The 17,702-nt window shown below is 40.5% G+C and overlaps 2 protein-coding genes across 2 annotated transcripts in view; both read left to right on the forward strand.

The window, feature by feature from the left end:
- The window catches only part of LPCAT2 (lysophosphatidylcholine acyltransferase 2), a 64,270-nt gene that overhangs the window by 32,106 nt on the left and 14,462 nt on the right, over nt 1-17,702 (forward strand). The window contains exons 10-11 of the mRNA XM_070611902.1: nt 2,073-2,198; nt 3,572-3,725. Coding sequence (XP_070468003.1) covers nt 2,073-2,198; nt 3,572-3,725 — 280 coding nt within the window. The remainder of the gene's footprint in view (nt 1-2,072; nt 2,199-3,571; nt 3,726-17,702) is intronic.
- Nucleotides 13,707-16,516, forward strand: CAPNS2 (calpain small subunit 2). The gene has a single exon (XM_008523660.2). The coding sequence runs from the start codon at nt 15,585-15,587 to the stop codon at nt 16,329-16,331; it is 747 nt and encodes a 248-aa protein (XP_008521882.1). The 5' UTR covers nt 13,707-15,584; the 3' UTR covers nt 16,332-16,516.

The raw sequence follows: 17,702 nt of genomic DNA on the forward strand, positions 1-17,702 counted from the left end.
ATGAAGGAATGTGTGTGGTACTTTCCCACCACCCAGGCAGCCCCAGCGCCCTCCAGGGGTGCCCCTCCTCCAGATACACTGCCCTCAGGCCTTCCCCATGTAGGTTTGGAGCTAATAGGCCAGCAGTAGTTAATCTCTTGTAAAAATTCAGTGGGAACTCTGCATTTAGCTTCATAGCTGAATTTGGCTGTCTAGCAAGAATATATATTTTTCACATATATGTATGCACACATATATATTCATGTTAATATATATGTATATATACAAGAATATATATATATTCACATATATACGTATATATTCGTATTCATATTTCACAGCAGAATAACTTCATTTTCAAAAAGGAATAAACGTTGAGCAAAAAAAAAAGTGTTATTACTGTGTACTTAGCTTTACTTGTTTTATCTAGTTTCTAGACCAGCGACAAAGTTTGCTTTTCTATTGTTTTCTTCCTTATGCTTTCATACTAGCTTATGTCCAAAAGCCAGGAACGAAGATAAGTAGTAGGAAGTGAGAGAATTTATATCAGATAGTTTGACTTCTCAGCTTGTGCCTAGAACCAGTGGACGGACTTGTTTGGCAGGCTTTCTCTGAGTTTGGAGGCATGGAGGTCCACGGGCCGGGGAGAGGAGTCGGAGAGGCCTCAGGGAGCTGCGCCCCACTGCACAAGCCCCTCCCAGGCTCCTTTTCCTCGTGTGCGAAGTGGGAATTGTAGTCCTTGCCTGCCTTTCTCGTGGTTGGGGTTATTCGGAGACTCACGTAGGAAAGTCCATGAGAAAAGCATTTGAAAATAGTGAGGAGCGAAGTGATGTGAGGCAGTGCTGGTCCTAGTACTGCTGAGTACTTACCAAGTGCTGTGCTAGGTCTTTTCCTCGTGTCGTCAGTCTTAGTCCTCACGGCAGCTCCTGAGGCAGGCGTGGAAACTGAGACTCAGGCGGCACGTCGTCGGCCCAAGATGGTAGCCGGGAGTGAGGGTCTGGGCTGAGACTGGAGTCCACATTTCCTGCTACCTAAGCCCAAGATCTTAACTGTTATGCTGTACGGTTTATTTAAAATTTTTATTTTCCTGAAACATTTTTAATTTTTATTTTTTTCCTATATATCCTTACAGCAAAATGTATATTTAGCAAAAGCAGCCTGATTGCAGATAGAAAAAAGTGACTTATTCTTGCGTTCATTGAGAATTTCATGTTCTCAGCAATGACTCAACGAAATCAAGTATCGTCGAAGACACAATTTTATGATTTTCACTGAATATTTCTGAATAAAAATTTAGTGGGGAAGGACCTTCAGGAAATGATTTTATGTGTCACACAGCCTTTCTTCTTGGTATTCAGTGTTTTTTCAAGTTCTTATTCATATACGTGTTTTCCAAATCTAGGTCACTATTATTAGATCTCTGAGCAGGAAGGAGGTGGAGGGGCTTATGGTCTCCTTTGAGGATGGAGGATGTTTAGGTTTGGAAGAAATATGAGCTTCTTATGGATTCTCTTCGGTATTTTTAGAAGATTGCTATGTAGCGAGAAGGTGATCCTCAGTTTTAAAAGATGTAAAAATGCAGATGGCTAGTGAGTTGAATAGATTGTTCCCTTACAGTATGTACAGACGCCATTCATCTTTTGTGACGGTACTTCCGCTGGCATTTTATAATGAGTTTGTCCTTAGAATAATCCTCTGGAGTAAGGAATTACTCCAGTGTCCACATGAGAAAAGAGGAGCTTACTTTAAATGCCAGAAGGTCCACAGCTGGTAAAGACTCCACCAGGGCTTCAACCTGAGTCTTCTCATTATTTTCCATCGACTGAAGCCAACTGTTATTATTGTTATAGTTAAAACACAACTCAAAAATGATCAGCTCACAGAAGCATGCAGACACAAGGAGATTAACGTGGCCACAGTAGGTCTGTGAAGTAGAGAAATATGTCTCTTTGGCAATAAGAAGCCAAAGCTACTGGTTTAAAAGGGAGTAAATACTTTTCCATTGACTGTTGTTTGTTGACCAGTTCGGGCCTCATGAGAAAATCATTCCCTTTTTCAAAAACATTGAATTATTTGCTTTTTCATCCTCTTAGAGCTCTGGGGATTCCAGTAACAGACCACACCTACGAGGACTGCCGACTGATGATTTCAGCAGGACAGCTCACGTTGCCCATGGAAGCTGGGCTGGTGGAATTTACCAAAATTAGCCGGAAGTTGAAGTAAGCATATTTTAAAGTCACTACACTTTCATAAAGGTGTCCAAAAGACCCCTGAAATCCTGTATGTTTATTTTCTCTGCTTTCGTTAATGCTCAGCTCTAGAACCTAGGTGGTGTTTGTTAAAGAAGCTAGGGGTGTGAATTTATCTCCCATTTAGTTCATCTGGTTTTGTCTTTTCAAGAACAGTTGACTCAGAAATATGTGTATTGGTCACAGGAGGAGACCAAGCAATAGTCAGTGTGGGTCAGCACACATCTGCCTCCCCACTCGGGAGTGTCTCGGCGTGGTCAGCCCTGCTCCCTGCGTACAGGAAGGGTGACGTCGCTGGGTCATACTGATATGTGGTGGTCACAACTGCTCACGTGAAATATGAATTGACTTGTAGAGTAGCAGTTGTGACTGTCACTGAATTTTAAACACTTAAACCCTAGATCTACCTTTATCTTCTGGGTATGTAATTTTTTTAAAAAGGTAAAAACACTCCTTTGTGCTTTTATGATCTGGTTTAAACTATTTAGAATGTTCCCTTTGAACTCTCTGGTATGAAAAGTGTAGCCCCATGTGCCCCTCTTATTGCAGTTCATTCTGTTTCACCCTGTTAGGGATTTGCAGAACCCATTGACTAATAGACCTTGGCCTCCTCTCTGGGAGGGAGCTGCAGAACCAGTTACCCTATTCAAGTTCAATATTGAAAATAGTATTTTGATAACCGATAGAGCAAATAGTAGTTATATCTTCTAGGTAACAAAAATGTTTTGCTATGTTCAGAAATGCTCCTATAGATTTGAAAAGTTTACATAGTCACTGCAATTGCATAGAGAAAGAGTATATGGCAAGCCAGCTGTTTAATGCTGTAAGACAAAGACAGGATGTGCTGTGAGCCACAGTATATTTTCCAGTGTTTTCTAATTAATATTAGAGGAAGTGTGTGTAATCTCATGAATCTCCCTATTACAACATTTTGTGAAATATGAGTTTATTATGAGCCTAAAAACTCCATGAAAGCAAGAATTGTATTTTTTTCAACAGCTTAGTAAGTACTATTGACTTACTAAGTGATATTTAGATTAAAATGTGATTTCTTATTTTCTTCTCATGAGTCATTTGTTATTCTGCCACATTGTCGTTCTTCTCAGTTACTTTTCTTTCCCTCAGATATTTGGGATAATTACAATTATGCTAGTATCCTTTAAAAAATTAGAAGCCTGTTTACATGTTCAATATGCACTTTAAAATACCCATTTTATTCTCCTCCTCAAATTTAACACTTCAAATATTTTTCTCTCAGACAAATGAATAAAACAATGTTCATAAAATGTCCATGTGGATTATACAAGCTAATGACATGTATTTATAATTCTTTGTTTGTTTAGATTAGATTGGGATGGCATTCGTAAGCATCTGGATGAATATGCAACCATTGCAAGTTCCTCAAAAGGAGGAAGAATCGGAATAGAAGAATTTGCAGAATATTTGAAGTTGCCTGTGTCAGATGTCTTGAGACAACTGTTTGCACTCTTTGACAGGGTATGTTAAAATTTAATCTTTACCATGCAAACGTTTTTGCTCTGCCGGTCCCCACAGAGCAGAAATCAATATGGCAGGCACTGGAAAAACTTGTTAGGTCACTATTAGAAGAAGCAAGAGCGAACCTGTGGCTTAATTGCATGATTTTGTTCTTTCCCCGTAATAGTTCTAATAGTAGTGGTAATAATAATAAAATAATAACAATTGTGTGTGTATGTGTGATGCAACAGTTATGATAGTGTCTATTTATTTTAAACACCTGGTCAGAAATAAATGTGGTTCTGTAACCGTGTTTATAATATGGAATTGGAAAGGTTTATATAACTGGCAAGAATTTAAGAAATTATGTCAAAATTCATACATTGATGACGTGGGTGTTACTATTCTATTCTGAAGGTTTCTGGACTTTCCCCAAAATGTGTGAAGACCAAATAGATTCTATTTTCAAATAACGTTTTATAACAAAGTTTTCAATTAAAGCTTCGCCATCTGCCATTATATTGGGGATACAGTTTTCTGCTTATGAATATGTAAGTATATCCAGTTAAATAATTGTCAAAAGTTTCCTTAGGAAAAATGTTTTAAGAGTTTAAGTTGTCTATTTTTTATTTGTTTTTTAGTATATAAAATTGACAAGAAGATTCACTCTTTTGGTTACAGTTTTATGAATTCTAACAAATGCATGGAGGATTATAACTACTACCACATGCAAGATACGCAACAGTTGCAAAAAAAAAATTCCCTGTAGCTCTCCTTTTGTAGTCAAGCCCTTCCTCCCCCAAACCCCTGGCAATCACTCCATCCATATAGCTTTGCCTTTTCCAGATGCCATATAAATGGAATCATACAGTGTCTATCCTTTTGAGAGGTTTCTTTCACTTAGTATATTGCATCTGAGATTCAGCCATGTTGTTGTGTGTATCAATAATCTGTTCCCTTTTATTGCTGACTGACATTCCCTTGTATGGATGTACTGTACTTCGTGCCTGCATTCATTCCCCAGTCGAAGAACATTTGGTTTGTGTCCACTTTGGGGCAGTTATGCATATAACTGTTCTAAGCACTCATGGATAGGTTTTTGTGTAAATGTAGCTTCTCATTTCACTTGGATAGAGACTTAGGATTGTGATCTCTTTATTTTCCCCTGTCTGAGAGTGACTATTTTGCATTCAGTCCTGAGGAATATTTTTGTTGTATATGGAATTCTGAGTTGATGGTTCTTCCCTTTCAGCAATTTAATACTGATGTCCTCCTGCCTTCAGGTCTCCGTGATTTCTCTGCCCTGCTGGGTTTCTTCAAGTTTTGGCTTTCCTCACTAATCTTCCTGCTATGGTATTTTGTCCAGAGGTAGCTGCTTTTGGTATTTTGATCAAAGTTTCTAGTTGTCATCAGAGGCAGAGATAGGCTCAACTGGCTTATTCCATCCTAGCAGGCACCGGAAGTCCTGGTTGTCTCTTAACTACTGGGAAAATAGATTTTGCAAAGTAATTATAGCTTGATGTCAGAAACCAGGACGGGGCTTTTTTTCTTTTTTACCCAGAGCACGCTAATGTTCCTAATGACCTATTCTGTGGTCTCTTAGACCGACTGTTCTTTAACATGATGCAGTCAGATAGCCTTCTTCTGGAGGGACTGCCCAGGCCTCTCTTCTAGGCTGGCTTGCAGCCTGCCAGTTATCTTTCCTTGTGCATGAAATGATACTGTGTCACTGCAGCAACACTACTATAAAGTGTAATAAAGATTTAGGGGAGGGGAGAAGTAAATTATTGGATGTAACTATGTAAGTTGGGAAAATAGAGGATCTTGTCACTTGTGCTATTACGAGTCTTTCTGTGAGATCTATGTAGCGTCTTCCAGTATGGCTCTAGAAACCACGCAAGTCATTTTAAATAAAGTTTCTATAAAAATGAACTTGGCAGACAGGGCGGAATACGGCAGGGACATACAAATAGAGACAGGAGATGGAGAAATAGGAAGTGACATGAAACAGACCGAGGAGGAAGTTTAGAGCAGACCTTAGACTTCTTGCTCACCAGGATTTCTAATCAAAATTGAAAATCGTCTCTGTAGAGTTTGCCCTGTCTTTCAGGTGTCAAACTGTCATAATTAGCAGTTACAGGATTGTTATGGCATCAGTTCTGGCTTTTGATGGGTGCCGATAACTGCCAACAGCCTCGTTGTTGCTATAGCACTGTTCACTATGGGAAGCTCTGGGTGTGGAGAAGGGAGTATAAACCAAGGATTCAAATAACTCCTAGTGAGCCCAACTGACTCACTCTGAGCCAGAGAATATGGGTGGCTCCAGGCAGTTAGGGGACCTATGAGCCTTTATAGCCAATTCGATCAATCCTCTTTCTGCATGGACTGCTTCAGTCAGCTCACCTATCACTATCACTGTGAGTTTTCTTCGCTTTTTTGTATAGTGTGACTTGTCTTTAGATATAGACCATGAGCTGTGTTTTAAGGCACTTTTTTTTTTGATTTCCAGCATACCGGGAGGTAGAGAAAGTAGTCTGGAGAATTAATGACCAGTGTGTTTGACCTTCCTTTCTTTCCTCCTTTCTTTTTTCTTCTCTCTGTCTCCTCTGTGTGTCTCTCTTTCCTTTGTGGTTTTTAACATATCTGCATCTCGGTGCCTGTGAAGATTTGCTTTGTTTGGAGAAGTTGAATGATGCAATGGCTGGCACGCTCTGTACCCATAGCCACTTCCATGCTAGGCTTGTTTTATCAGTCTCTTTAAGGGATTTAGCTGGGGATTGTTTGATGGGAAAGACAAGGAAGTTCAGTCACTTGGGTTTGTTTCTCTCAGAGTAGCTTATCTTGCTAAACTCAGTGCTTAATGAGGGTGGCGCTTTGGGGGCGGGGAGGGGGGAGGAAGGGCTGGAATGAGAAAGGGCGGGGTGTTCCTGTTGCACTTTGAGCGGCTATACAGTTTTGCAGCACAGACTGCTCCTATAAGCCCCTCCTGTGTTCCTTTCTCATTTATCTGCTCTGTCCTCTCTTACTCTCTTCCCAAGTCTAGTGCAATTGTGGTTGGTATTTGGGGAGTGGAGAAAGCCCTGAACCTCTCTCCGTATTCCTTTACTCTTTCTTCCCACATACGTTCCTGGCTAGTCTACAAAAACTTCATAATGGTTTTCGTCTCAATTTGTCCTAAAAAACAGTATATATGTTATTTCAGCTCCCTCTGATATTCTGACATGTTCTTTTAGATTCTCAGATATTTGATGGCAGGTAAGGTTCAACAGAAAGGTGGCATTTGTGCTCCAAAGCAAGGCATAGTTCACTAGTTCGGGATAATTTCCTTTGGAGAGGTCATATCTCCTTAGAAAACAAAAAAAAAAGAAAAATGCCCCTTTTCATCTTTAGGTTTAATTTAGCTTTTTTATTTTCATGAATGTATACTGAACTCTCTGGATCAGAGGTGAATTTGGGATTGGTCAAATGTCCAGAGGAGTTAGCGTTGAGGACTGAGATAATAGTTTAAAGCAGTGGCTTCTGAACATTTTTTATATTTATAATTCAGTTTGAAATACCAGATTTTTTGTCAGCACACTTGAAAGGATTTAAACACACTTAATGGGATTAGGAAACAACTTTGGCTAAATCAGAAATAATTATAACAGTCATTTTTACAGTTATAACAATGTCTCGCAGTGTCCATAACAGCATCGTTATTCATTTCGTCCTCCTTCAGCGCTGTGTTATTGTGCAGAGCTGTGAGCTACGCTGCCAGCAGTAGCTTACGTACCTGTGAGACTGGGTCCTCCACTGTGTCAGTGTGCGTGTCATCTTTATTGCTAGCTTGACAATATACCATGTTGCCTGCCTCTCGCCTCTTCCTAGTAGTGTGTCATGTCTCCTCTGCACTACATCTCATGATACATTCAGCTTACTGTTCCATCTGAGATGCATCACTTAGCAGTATGCGTCCTCACTGGCAGCAAAGCTATGTTTCAGGGGTCAGCACACTTTTTCTCTAAAGAACCAGATAGTAAATATTTTTGACTTCGTAGCACATATGGCCCCAAACTTTCAAAACAACTTATACAACTTAGTAGAAATGTTCATCTCTTGCACTCAGAAAGATTTCTGTTTATTTCCAATCACTTAAGCCATATAAGTGCCCTGTCCTAACTCTCAGCATGAGCAGAAGCTCTGCATACCACAGCATCCTACCTTCTCTAACAGGAAAGGGCAAGCAAGGGTGCTTGTTATTATTGGCACTCATGATATAACACTTGAACTAATATCAAGAACAAGGCAGACAGGAAGGACTCACGATAAAGAAGTGCATTCATTCCACATCTTGTGAAACAGTAATAAAAGATCTGCAGATGTTTACAATAGCCAAAAATGCTGGATTGTCAAACTGCTCAAGTATACACACACTTTTCCTGTCTAATAGTTAAACAAAGTACATAGTAACGCCAGAAGAACTAAGTACCAGTTACAAGGCAGAAGTGGGCAAAATCATGACAGTTTTCATGATTTTTTTTTACAGAATGAAAATAGTAACCATCTATCTAAATGTTATTAGTCTACGGTACGTGCACAATGGTATTGGTAAAAAGAGAGAGTGAGCGTATGCCAGACTATAGGTGAGAAATTAGAGATTAGTCTCATCTGTGAAGATGGAAGATAAAACCACTAATTAGAACTGTGGAGGATGTCAACAAGAGGTAGATTAGTGAAGTATAGAGATGCAGCGTGGTCCCCTTTAAATCAGATGTGGAGTATCCTACAAATTAACAATGGTCACCGTAAGCACCGACTGCAATCCTTCAATCCAGTCCTTGAACCTTACCAGCATTCTTTGTTTTCATCAGTTTAGGAAATATAGCAACGGTTGGCAAACTACAGCTGATGGACCAAACCCAGTCTGGCGCCTGTTTTGCAATAAAGTTTTATTGGGACACAGCCATGCCCATTCGTTTATGTATTGTCTATGGCCTGCTTTCTCACTACAGTGGCGGAGATGAATAGTTACAACAGTGAAGGCGTCTATCCTTTAAATTTCCAGTTTAGGTTTGATATGTATTATAGTATTTCATAGCTCATGTGAAAAGAACTCATCTTGATTCCAATCTCACTTAATCAGGATTTGTTATATGGAATCTACTCTATAACTTATATGATAGAATTTGCAGAAAAAGGCTATTACTTTCTGAGTGGGCTAGATTAATTTTTCTATTAAGTCATACAAGTTGTCTTGAAAGTTTGGTGGTTCTGTATGTCTGACTGTTTCTCTCTTCAATTCTCAGGTTGACATACCTCCCCCATTTAGTCCATCATAGTATTTTCTCTCACTGAGTGTTGTTGTACTAGAAATATCCATTTATGCATGAGAGTTATGTGCTTGAATTTTGGCTTCTCGATGCTAGTATACCAAGGAGATGCTTAGAGGAAACAGATAGGAGACTGCAACAGTTAAACCTTAACTTTTTTACTAGAGCAAATGAGCAATTATTGGCCTCCACCAAGAGCATAAGGAAGTAAAGAACAGGGCTTTGTAAAGAACAGATTGTGTCAGAACAATTTAATTTCCTCCAGTGACAGAGCGACAGCCCACGATAATAAAGAAAAAGAAATAGATGTTATCTGTATAGAAAGGCTTTTGATTTCATCCAACATGACAGTCTCATCAATAAATTAGGAAGGTCTGGTCCAGATCATGTTGCAGTTAGTGAAAGCCCCACTCGACAGAAAGGCTTCGCTCAAAGTGGGAGCTATGACTCCTTGTGTCGTGCTAGACCAGGTTCAGGCCCCCTACCTTGGAATTCTGTTCGGAGAAGCAACATGCCTGATAGGTTGCAATCCAGGGAATACTTTTGAAAACCAGATAATATGTCAAAGTGGGGATCAGGGAAAGTAAACATGGTAAAGAAAGATTGAATTAAACTAATATATAGTATAAAAAGACTTGGGCACCAGAAGGAGATTAAATGCACAGTAAGCATGATGCTGCTGTCACTGTTTCAGGGCACATGAAAATCTAGACTCACAGAATTTGAGAGCCAAAAGGACCTTTGGTGTCGGATTGCCCATCTTCCTCATTTTGCAGAGGGCTGCCGGCCCAGGAGAGGAAGTTACCTGCTCAGGCTGCACAGCTGGCTCCTTGCAGGGCTGGGACGAGAGCTCCTCGTTCAGTATTCTTGTTACTGCGAAGTGACTCTGTTGACTTTTTTTAAAAATAACTTTCTTGAGGCATACTTTACATATCATGTAATTCACCCATTTCAAGCATACAATTCAATGATTTCTTTTTAGTAGATTTACCAAGTCATGCAACCGTGACCATGAATCAGTTTTAGAAAATTTCCATCATACCAATATGACTCCTTGTGTCATGAACTGTTAATTCTTGTCATCTCTACCTCTCCCCAACCCTAGGCGACCACTACAGAGTTAAGTCCTTCTGTATCACTCTAGACCTGGTCTAGAATAGAGACTAAAGCCTTTCTGTCCCTACAGATTTGCCTTTTCTGGACATTTTGTATAAATGGCATCATACAGTATAAGGTCTCTCATATTCTTTCACTTAGCATAATATTTGTGAGGTTCACCCATGTTGTCACGTGTATCAGCATTTCATTCCTTTTTATTGCCAAATAGTACTCCTTTATATGGATGTATCGCATTTTCTTTATCCGTTCACCAGTTGATGGACATTTAAGGTTGTTTCCACTTTGGGGCTTTTATGAATAATGTTGCTAATAGCATTTATGTGTCACTGTTTACTTTTTAAGTTTAATAACTCTTTCCCCTCAAATTGGAGTTAAACTTTCCATCAGATGTAGCCTCTTTCCCTACTCTTTTTCTCCAGATCTGCACAGTAGGGTTCCCCCAGACAACAACCAAAGTTGCTATGAATGTTCTAATAAATAGCCTTAGGGGATTAGATAGTCCAGAGAGGAAAAGGCTTGTTAATCTAATGATAATCTTCTATTCTGTGATGGCTTATGAGAAACTGTTAGCCGAATGCCTTCCGTCTTCACAGAAAATAAATGAGAGGAACTGGATTTCAACCTCAGCAAAAACACTTCAGATGTGCATAAGGAGGCACATTTTATATGGCAGTGGATGCTATCAAGCTAATTTGCAATATCATAAAGACAAAGCCCATGTAATTTGCTCTGAGAGAAGCTTACATGAATGGATTTAAATCTGTCTGAGGCCGGATGGCCCCCTGTGATCCCCTAAAAGGAAGACAGTCCTTTTGTGGTGCTTCTTTTGTGAGGTTTAGGAAGACATTGGCCTTTGGAGTTCACAGAGGCCATTTCATTGTGCCCATGAGAATGGTTGTTGGAGTCACTGTGCCATAAAACCAGTCATTGGAGGGTTTTACACAAACCACTGGGTGTAGCAGAAGGAGACATTGCTCCCGTGTCCTCAACAGAGCAGTGTCCCCTAGCTGCTCTTCTCTCCCTAATAATAGCTAGAATAATCTTTATTCAGTTCTAGAATTGTGCAGTTTACAAAGTGAGTTCACATCTAATCTCCTTCTGACTTTGTATTTGAGCCTTAGCACTTCCCACAGCGACCCGTGAGACAGACTCCGTCACAGGGCAGTTCAAAGCTCTCTCCAGTCTGATTCGATCCTGTTGACCTGCCTTTATCTCCCGTCATTCCCAGCAGTGGACTCGCATCACATTGGACTATTCACCGTCTCTTGAATACCACCCGTTCCTTAGTTCCTCTGTCTCTTCACTATACTGTCCCTTCATATCCCTTGTCTGTTTGGAGACCTCTGCCTCAGCCTATAGTCGGGCCTGCATGTTATCCCTTCTGCAGGTAAATGTTTTCCCTTCTTTGCCTTAGCAGAATTTGTTGCTCCCCTTTCGGGCACCCATAATGGTTTGATAATACAATATAATGTATTGACTGTATGATCTTTAAGAAGTAGCTTAACGTCTCTGGTTTTTCTTTCCTTATTTCAAATACTTTTGTGTCTTTCAGAGGAATTCTATGAAACCTAAATACCAAAGAATATTACATAAAAATGTAATCGTTTAGTATTAATAGTAGAAATGTGAACATTGAGTTCAGATTATAATTAGAACTAGTTTTCTCTGGGTCTGCTTGATGCTTGAGCACAGCAATCCTGATGTGTTCATCTTTGTATCCTAAACACTCAGCCCCTGTCGTGATAGGTAATAAATGAGATTGGATCATTATAAAGTAGGCAGGGAAAATACTATTGTCATAATTTTGTAGACTTGAAATTGAGGCCCAAAATACTAAGTGATGTAATGACTTAATTATTATGTCTTGGCCACCTTTCCCTGAGTTCATCAATAGAACTTCCAGAGACCTCTGAAGGACTTGTACCTGGCTCTACCTAGTATCAAAGGTACGTTTTCTCAACATATTGTCTGGGACTGCCTGTCGTAGACTGACTTCTGAAGATACTTATTAAAAATACAAAATCAAATCTCACAAATGTAATTTTGAGCAAAAAAATTAAAAAAACCATACTCTTATCAGAAGTGAGAGGACAGTACTACCAATTTTACAGAACAAATATAAGAGGATACTGTGAGAAACTATGTGCCCACAAACTGGATAACTTGGACGAAATGGACAACTTCCTAGAAATGCACAACCTACCAAGACTGACTCATGAGGAAACAAAAAATCTGAACAGACCTATAAGTAGTAAGGAGATTGAATCAGTAATTTAAAAAAACCAACAAACTCCCAGCAAAGAAAAGCCTAGGATCAGATGGCTCACTAGTGAAATCCACCAAACATTTAAAGAAGAATTAATACCAACCCTTCTCAAACTCTTCCCAAAAATTGAAGAGGAGGAAACACTTCCTAACTCATTCTCTGAGGCCAGCATTATCCTGAAACCAAAGTCAGAAAAAGCTACTACATGAAAACTACACACCAATGTCCCGTATGAATATTGACGCAAAAATCCTGAACAAAATACTAGCAAACAGAATTCAACAGCACCTTAAGAAGATTTTACATCATGACTAAGTGGGATTTATTCCTGGAATGCAAGGATGGTTCAATGTATGAAAATCAATGTAATAAATTACGTTAACAGAATTAAGGAGAAAAATCACATGATCATCTCAACTGGTACAGAAAAAGCATTTGACAAAATTCAACACCTTTTCAGACAAAAACTCAGCCAACTAGGAATAAAAGGAAAGTACCTCAAAATGATAAAAGTCACATGAAAAGCTGACAGCAAACGTCATACTCAATATTATAAGACTGAAAGCCTTTCCTCTAAGATCAGGAACATGAAAAGGATGCCTGCTTTCACCACTTCTGTTCAACATAGTACTGGAAGTTCTAGCCAGAGCAGTTAGGCAAGGAAAGAAAGAAAAGGGATGCAGCTTGGAAAGGAAGAGGTAAAATTATCTCTGCTTACAGATGACTTTTATGTTAAAAAAAACTGCAGATCTTGTGCATACACACACACCCACCCCCCCACACACACACCCACACCCACCTACCTGTTAGAAATAGTAAACTAATTCAGTAAAGTTGCAGGATACAAATCAACACACAAAACTTAGTTGTATTTCTATACACTAACAATAAACAATCTGAAAAGTAAATTAAAAAAATTCTATTTACAGTAGTATTAAAAAGAATAAGATACTTAGAGGGGCCAGCCTGTGGCCGAGTGGCTAAGTTCACACACTCCGCTTCCACAGCCCAGGGTTTCCCCAGTTGGGATCCTGGGCGTGGACATGGCGCTACTCATCAGGCCATGTGAAGGTGGCATCCCACATAGCATAGCCAGAGGCACTCACAACTAGAATATACAACTGTGTACTGAGGGCTTTGGGGAGAAGAAAAACCAACAGCAAAAAAAGATTGGCAACAGATGTTAGCTCAGGTGCCAATCTTTAAAAGAAAATAATGGACAAAGGACTTGAATAGATATTTCTCTAAAGAAGATATACAAATGACCAACAGGTATGTGAAAAGATGTTCAACATCACTAATCATAGGGAAATACACATCAAAACCACAATAAGATATCATTTCACACCCACTGGGATGGCTGCTATTAAAAAAAAACCCAGAAGATAACAAGCGTCAGCTAGGCTGTGGAGAAATTGGAACCCTTGTGCATTGTTGCTGGGAATGTAAAATGGTATAGTCACCATGGAAAACAGTCTGGTGGTTCTTCAAAAACTTAAGAACAGAATTACTGTATGATCCAGGAATTCTACTTCTGGGTCTATATCCAAAACAACTGAAAGCAGAGACTCCAAGAAATACTTGTATACCCATGTTCTTAGTTAGCAGCATTGTTCACAGAAGCCAAAAGATGGGAGCAATGCAAGCATCCACCAATGGGAGAATGGATAAACAAACTGTTATATACAGACAGTGGAACGTTATTTAGCTTAAAAAGGAAATAAGTTCTGGCACAGGCTACAACACGGATGAACCTTGAAGAGATTATGCTAAGTGAAATAAGCCAGTCACGAAAGGACAAACACTGTATGATTCCACTTCTCGGAGGTTCCTAGGGCAGTCAAATTCATACATATGTAAAGTAGAATGGTGGTCACCGGGGCATCCTGGGAGGAGGGAATGAGAGTTATTGTTTGATGGGCACCGAGTTTCAGTTTTGCAAGATGAAAAATTCCTGGAGATGGATGGTGGTGATGGTTGCACAACACTGGGAATGCACTTAAAGCTGCTGAACTGCACACTTAAAAATGGTAAAGATGGGGGCCGGCCCGGTGGGGTAGTGGTTAAGTTCACGCCCTAAGCTTCGGCAGCCCGGGGTTCATGGATGTGGGGCTCAGTTATCAGGTGCAGACCTACGCACTGCTCATCAGTTCACACTGTGGCAGCATCCTACTTACAAAATAGAGCCAGGCTGGCACAGGTGTTAGCTCAGGGCCAATCTTCCTCCCCCCATCCCCCCTCAAAAAAAGTGCAGATGGTAATTCTTATGTTACATGTATTTTACAATTTAAAAAATTTTTAACTAAAAAATTTTTAAAACCACACAAAAAAGTGTATACTGTATGATTTAGTTTATTTAAGGTACAAAAAATGGATCTGTGGTGTTAGACGTCAGAATAGTGGTTACCCTTGGGAGAGGAGAGTAGCTGGAAAGAGGCGGGAGGAAGCTTCTGGGGTACTGGTGATGTTTTATTTCTTGTTCTGGGTTTTATGGCAAGGGTGTGTAGAGTTAGTGAAATTTTGGGGGTTACACACTTGTGATTTGCGTAGTTTTCCATATGAATGTTACACTTCAAAAAAGATTCCAAAAATGCCGATTATGAGCCCCATAGCAGACGACAGACTCAGAATCTCTGAGGATGGGACCTGGGGACCCCGCAATTTAAAGATTCCCCTTCCAGGTTTTTCTTAAGAACATTGGATTTGGGGAATGTTTGCTAAAGGAAGGGGATTAGGTGAAAATCCGTCCCATGCCCAAGAATTCTTCAATTCTAACCTATTAATAAATATTCCTTAGAAAAGAAATTCCTGATATACTTGAGCCATTTACCTTCTCCTATTAGGAAAATGCACGTCATCTTTCAGGTGCTGAGAAAGAGAACTAAGACATCAATGAGATTTGGAAATGTTGAGTTTAATATATTACCTTTCTTCTAATTTGTCATACATACTCTAACCTATGAACGAACATTTTGAAGCCCTCTGAAAAACGGCAGGTGCTAGGACCTGATGGCATTCAGGCAAGTTCAGAAGGAGGTGAGGGGTGACACCGCGGGGCGTGGTGCTGTATAAACAGGTACAGAAAAGCCAGTTCTTCCACATATAAGCTACTTAGACTCCATTGCAGCTCCTTGCTACCATCTCCAAGACTGTAGCAGCCTGATCACTTGCTTATTAAACCAAAACATGTTTCTTGCAAAGGCTTTATTGGAAGGAGCAAATGGAGGCCTTGGAGAAGCTCTTGGAGGCCTTCTTGGAGGAGGCGGTCAGAAAAGAGGAGGAGGAGGAAATATTGGAGCGATAGTTGGGGGAATTATGAATTTTATCAGTGAGGCTGCAGCAGCCCAGTATACCCCCGAGCCGCCGCCATCCACTCAGCAGCATTTCACCACCGTGGAGGCCAACGAAAGTGAGGAGGTGCGGCAGTTTCGGCAACAGTTTGCGCGACTGGCTGGACCCGACATGGAGGTGGGTGCCACTGACCTGATGAACATTCTCAACAAAGTCCTCGCTAAGCACAAGGATCTGAAGTCGGACGGCTTCAGTCTTGACACCTGCCGGAGCATTGTATCCGTTATGGACAGTGACACGAATGGGAAGCTGGGCTTTGAAGAATTTAAGTACTTCTGGAACAACATCAAGAAGTGGCAGTGTGTTTTCAGGCAACATGACACGGACCGTTCCGGGTCTCTGAGGAGTTCCCAGCTGAAGGGGGCTCTGCAGGCGGCAGGTTTCCAGCTAAACGAGCAGCTCTACCGAATGATCGTCCGCCGCTACGCCGATGAGAATGGAAGCATGGATTTTAACAACTTCATCAGCTGCCTGGTCCGCCTGGATGCCATGTTCCGTGCCTTCAAATCTCTGGATAGAAATGCAAGTGGCCTGATTGAGGTGTCTATCCAGGAGTGGCTGCAGCTGACCATGTACTCCTGAAGTGGGCACTGAGACGGCAGGACCCTCCCCGGATGGCAGGACTGCTGAGGACCTTGCCATGCTGTCTGCGTGATCGCTGGTCCCGCGCCCAACAGCTGCCGTTTCCTGACGAGCTCTTTCACAGCGCTGCGTGTTTTTGAACTTGTGCAGCCCTTTACTGCTTAATTAAAACAGATTTTCATGAACAGTGTTCTGAGTGGTTTGTACATTAGCTTTTTGAGATACTAGATTTATATGCACTTATATGTGTGCTGGGGGTGCTCATATGGAGCTCTAATGGAGTAGATTTTCAGAGGTCATTGCTTGTTTGGTGAATGAATTCCAGGGAGCCGGAGATTTGTTGTTAATGAGATTATGAAAAATCTTGGAATAAATCAAAAAAGCACCCAAGAGATATATTTTTCCCTTAAAAAAGTGAGGAGGAGGAAAGTTTTAAATCTGTTTTTCTCTTAATTTCACATCTGACCTTTGTATTATATTAAAAAAAATGAAAAGTGCTATCCTGGAAGTGTATTTAACTGTATAGAAACAGGTTCAGAAATGTGAAATTAAGCAATTTCTTATAGGGTAGTATTTTTTTTTTTAATGGTGGAGTGACTTGCTAAAATTCTAGAATTCTTTAGTTCCGTTTCTCTGGTGAAATAAGCATGTAGCAATTTTGTTTTGTTTGATATGTTTATAAAAAAGGTCAGGGTGTTAGGGAAGGAAAAGATGTCCCCTTAGTTCAGAATGTCTCTGGCTGCCTTTGTAAATCAAAATAATCACTCTTACATGTGTCTCAAACAAAATCAGGCATGCCCAGCTGACGTTAGCCAGCTCTTGTCATGTCTTGCCCTGCCTCGGAGCAAGGAGTATTCTTGTGTTCCTCTTTGAAAACTCACACAGGAAGATAGTAAACAAAGAAAAAAAAGGAAAAACTTCCAGAAATTGTCATGAGTTATTTGGTATATAGAGCAATATAGAGATCTGTCAATATTGCTAACTTTATTGCAGTGTTCCTCAGCCCTGGCTGCAAGTTAGAATCCTGGGGAGAGCTGTGTAGGAACGCTGATACCTGACTCCCACTGCAAATGAGTTAAATAAGCATCTTTCGAGGTGGGGCCCAGAGATGAGTGTGTGTGAAGCTCTCCAGGGCATTCTAATGAGCAGCTGAGGATGACAGCCACTGCTCTTAAGCAAGGCTCTCACTGTATTTTTCAAATTGGTCTCAGCTGAAACTGAGGCCCAGCAGGAGAGTCAGAGTGCCAATATCCAAGAGAAGGAAGGTGGGAATACAGAGAAACTGCGATGTGTCGTCCTGGTCTGGCTTTATCGTTTCGATTCAGGCGGTTATGGCTGGGCAAGCAGAATCCAGAATCCCCATGCGAGTAG

Source organism: Equus przewalskii, chromosome 3 (genome assembly GCF_037783145.1).
Source record: "Equus przewalskii isolate Varuska chromosome 3, EquPr2, whole genome shotgun sequence".
In the NCBI taxonomy this organism is placed as follows: domain Eukaryota; kingdom Metazoa; phylum Chordata; class Mammalia; order Perissodactyla; family Equidae; genus Equus; species Equus przewalskii.

Bases quoted from the DNA above. Each gene is read 5' to 3' on its own strand.
- CAPNS2 (XM_008523660.2), top strand. From the start codon at position 15,585: ATGTTTCTTGCAAAGGCTTTATTGGAAGGAGCAAATGGAGGCCTTGGA.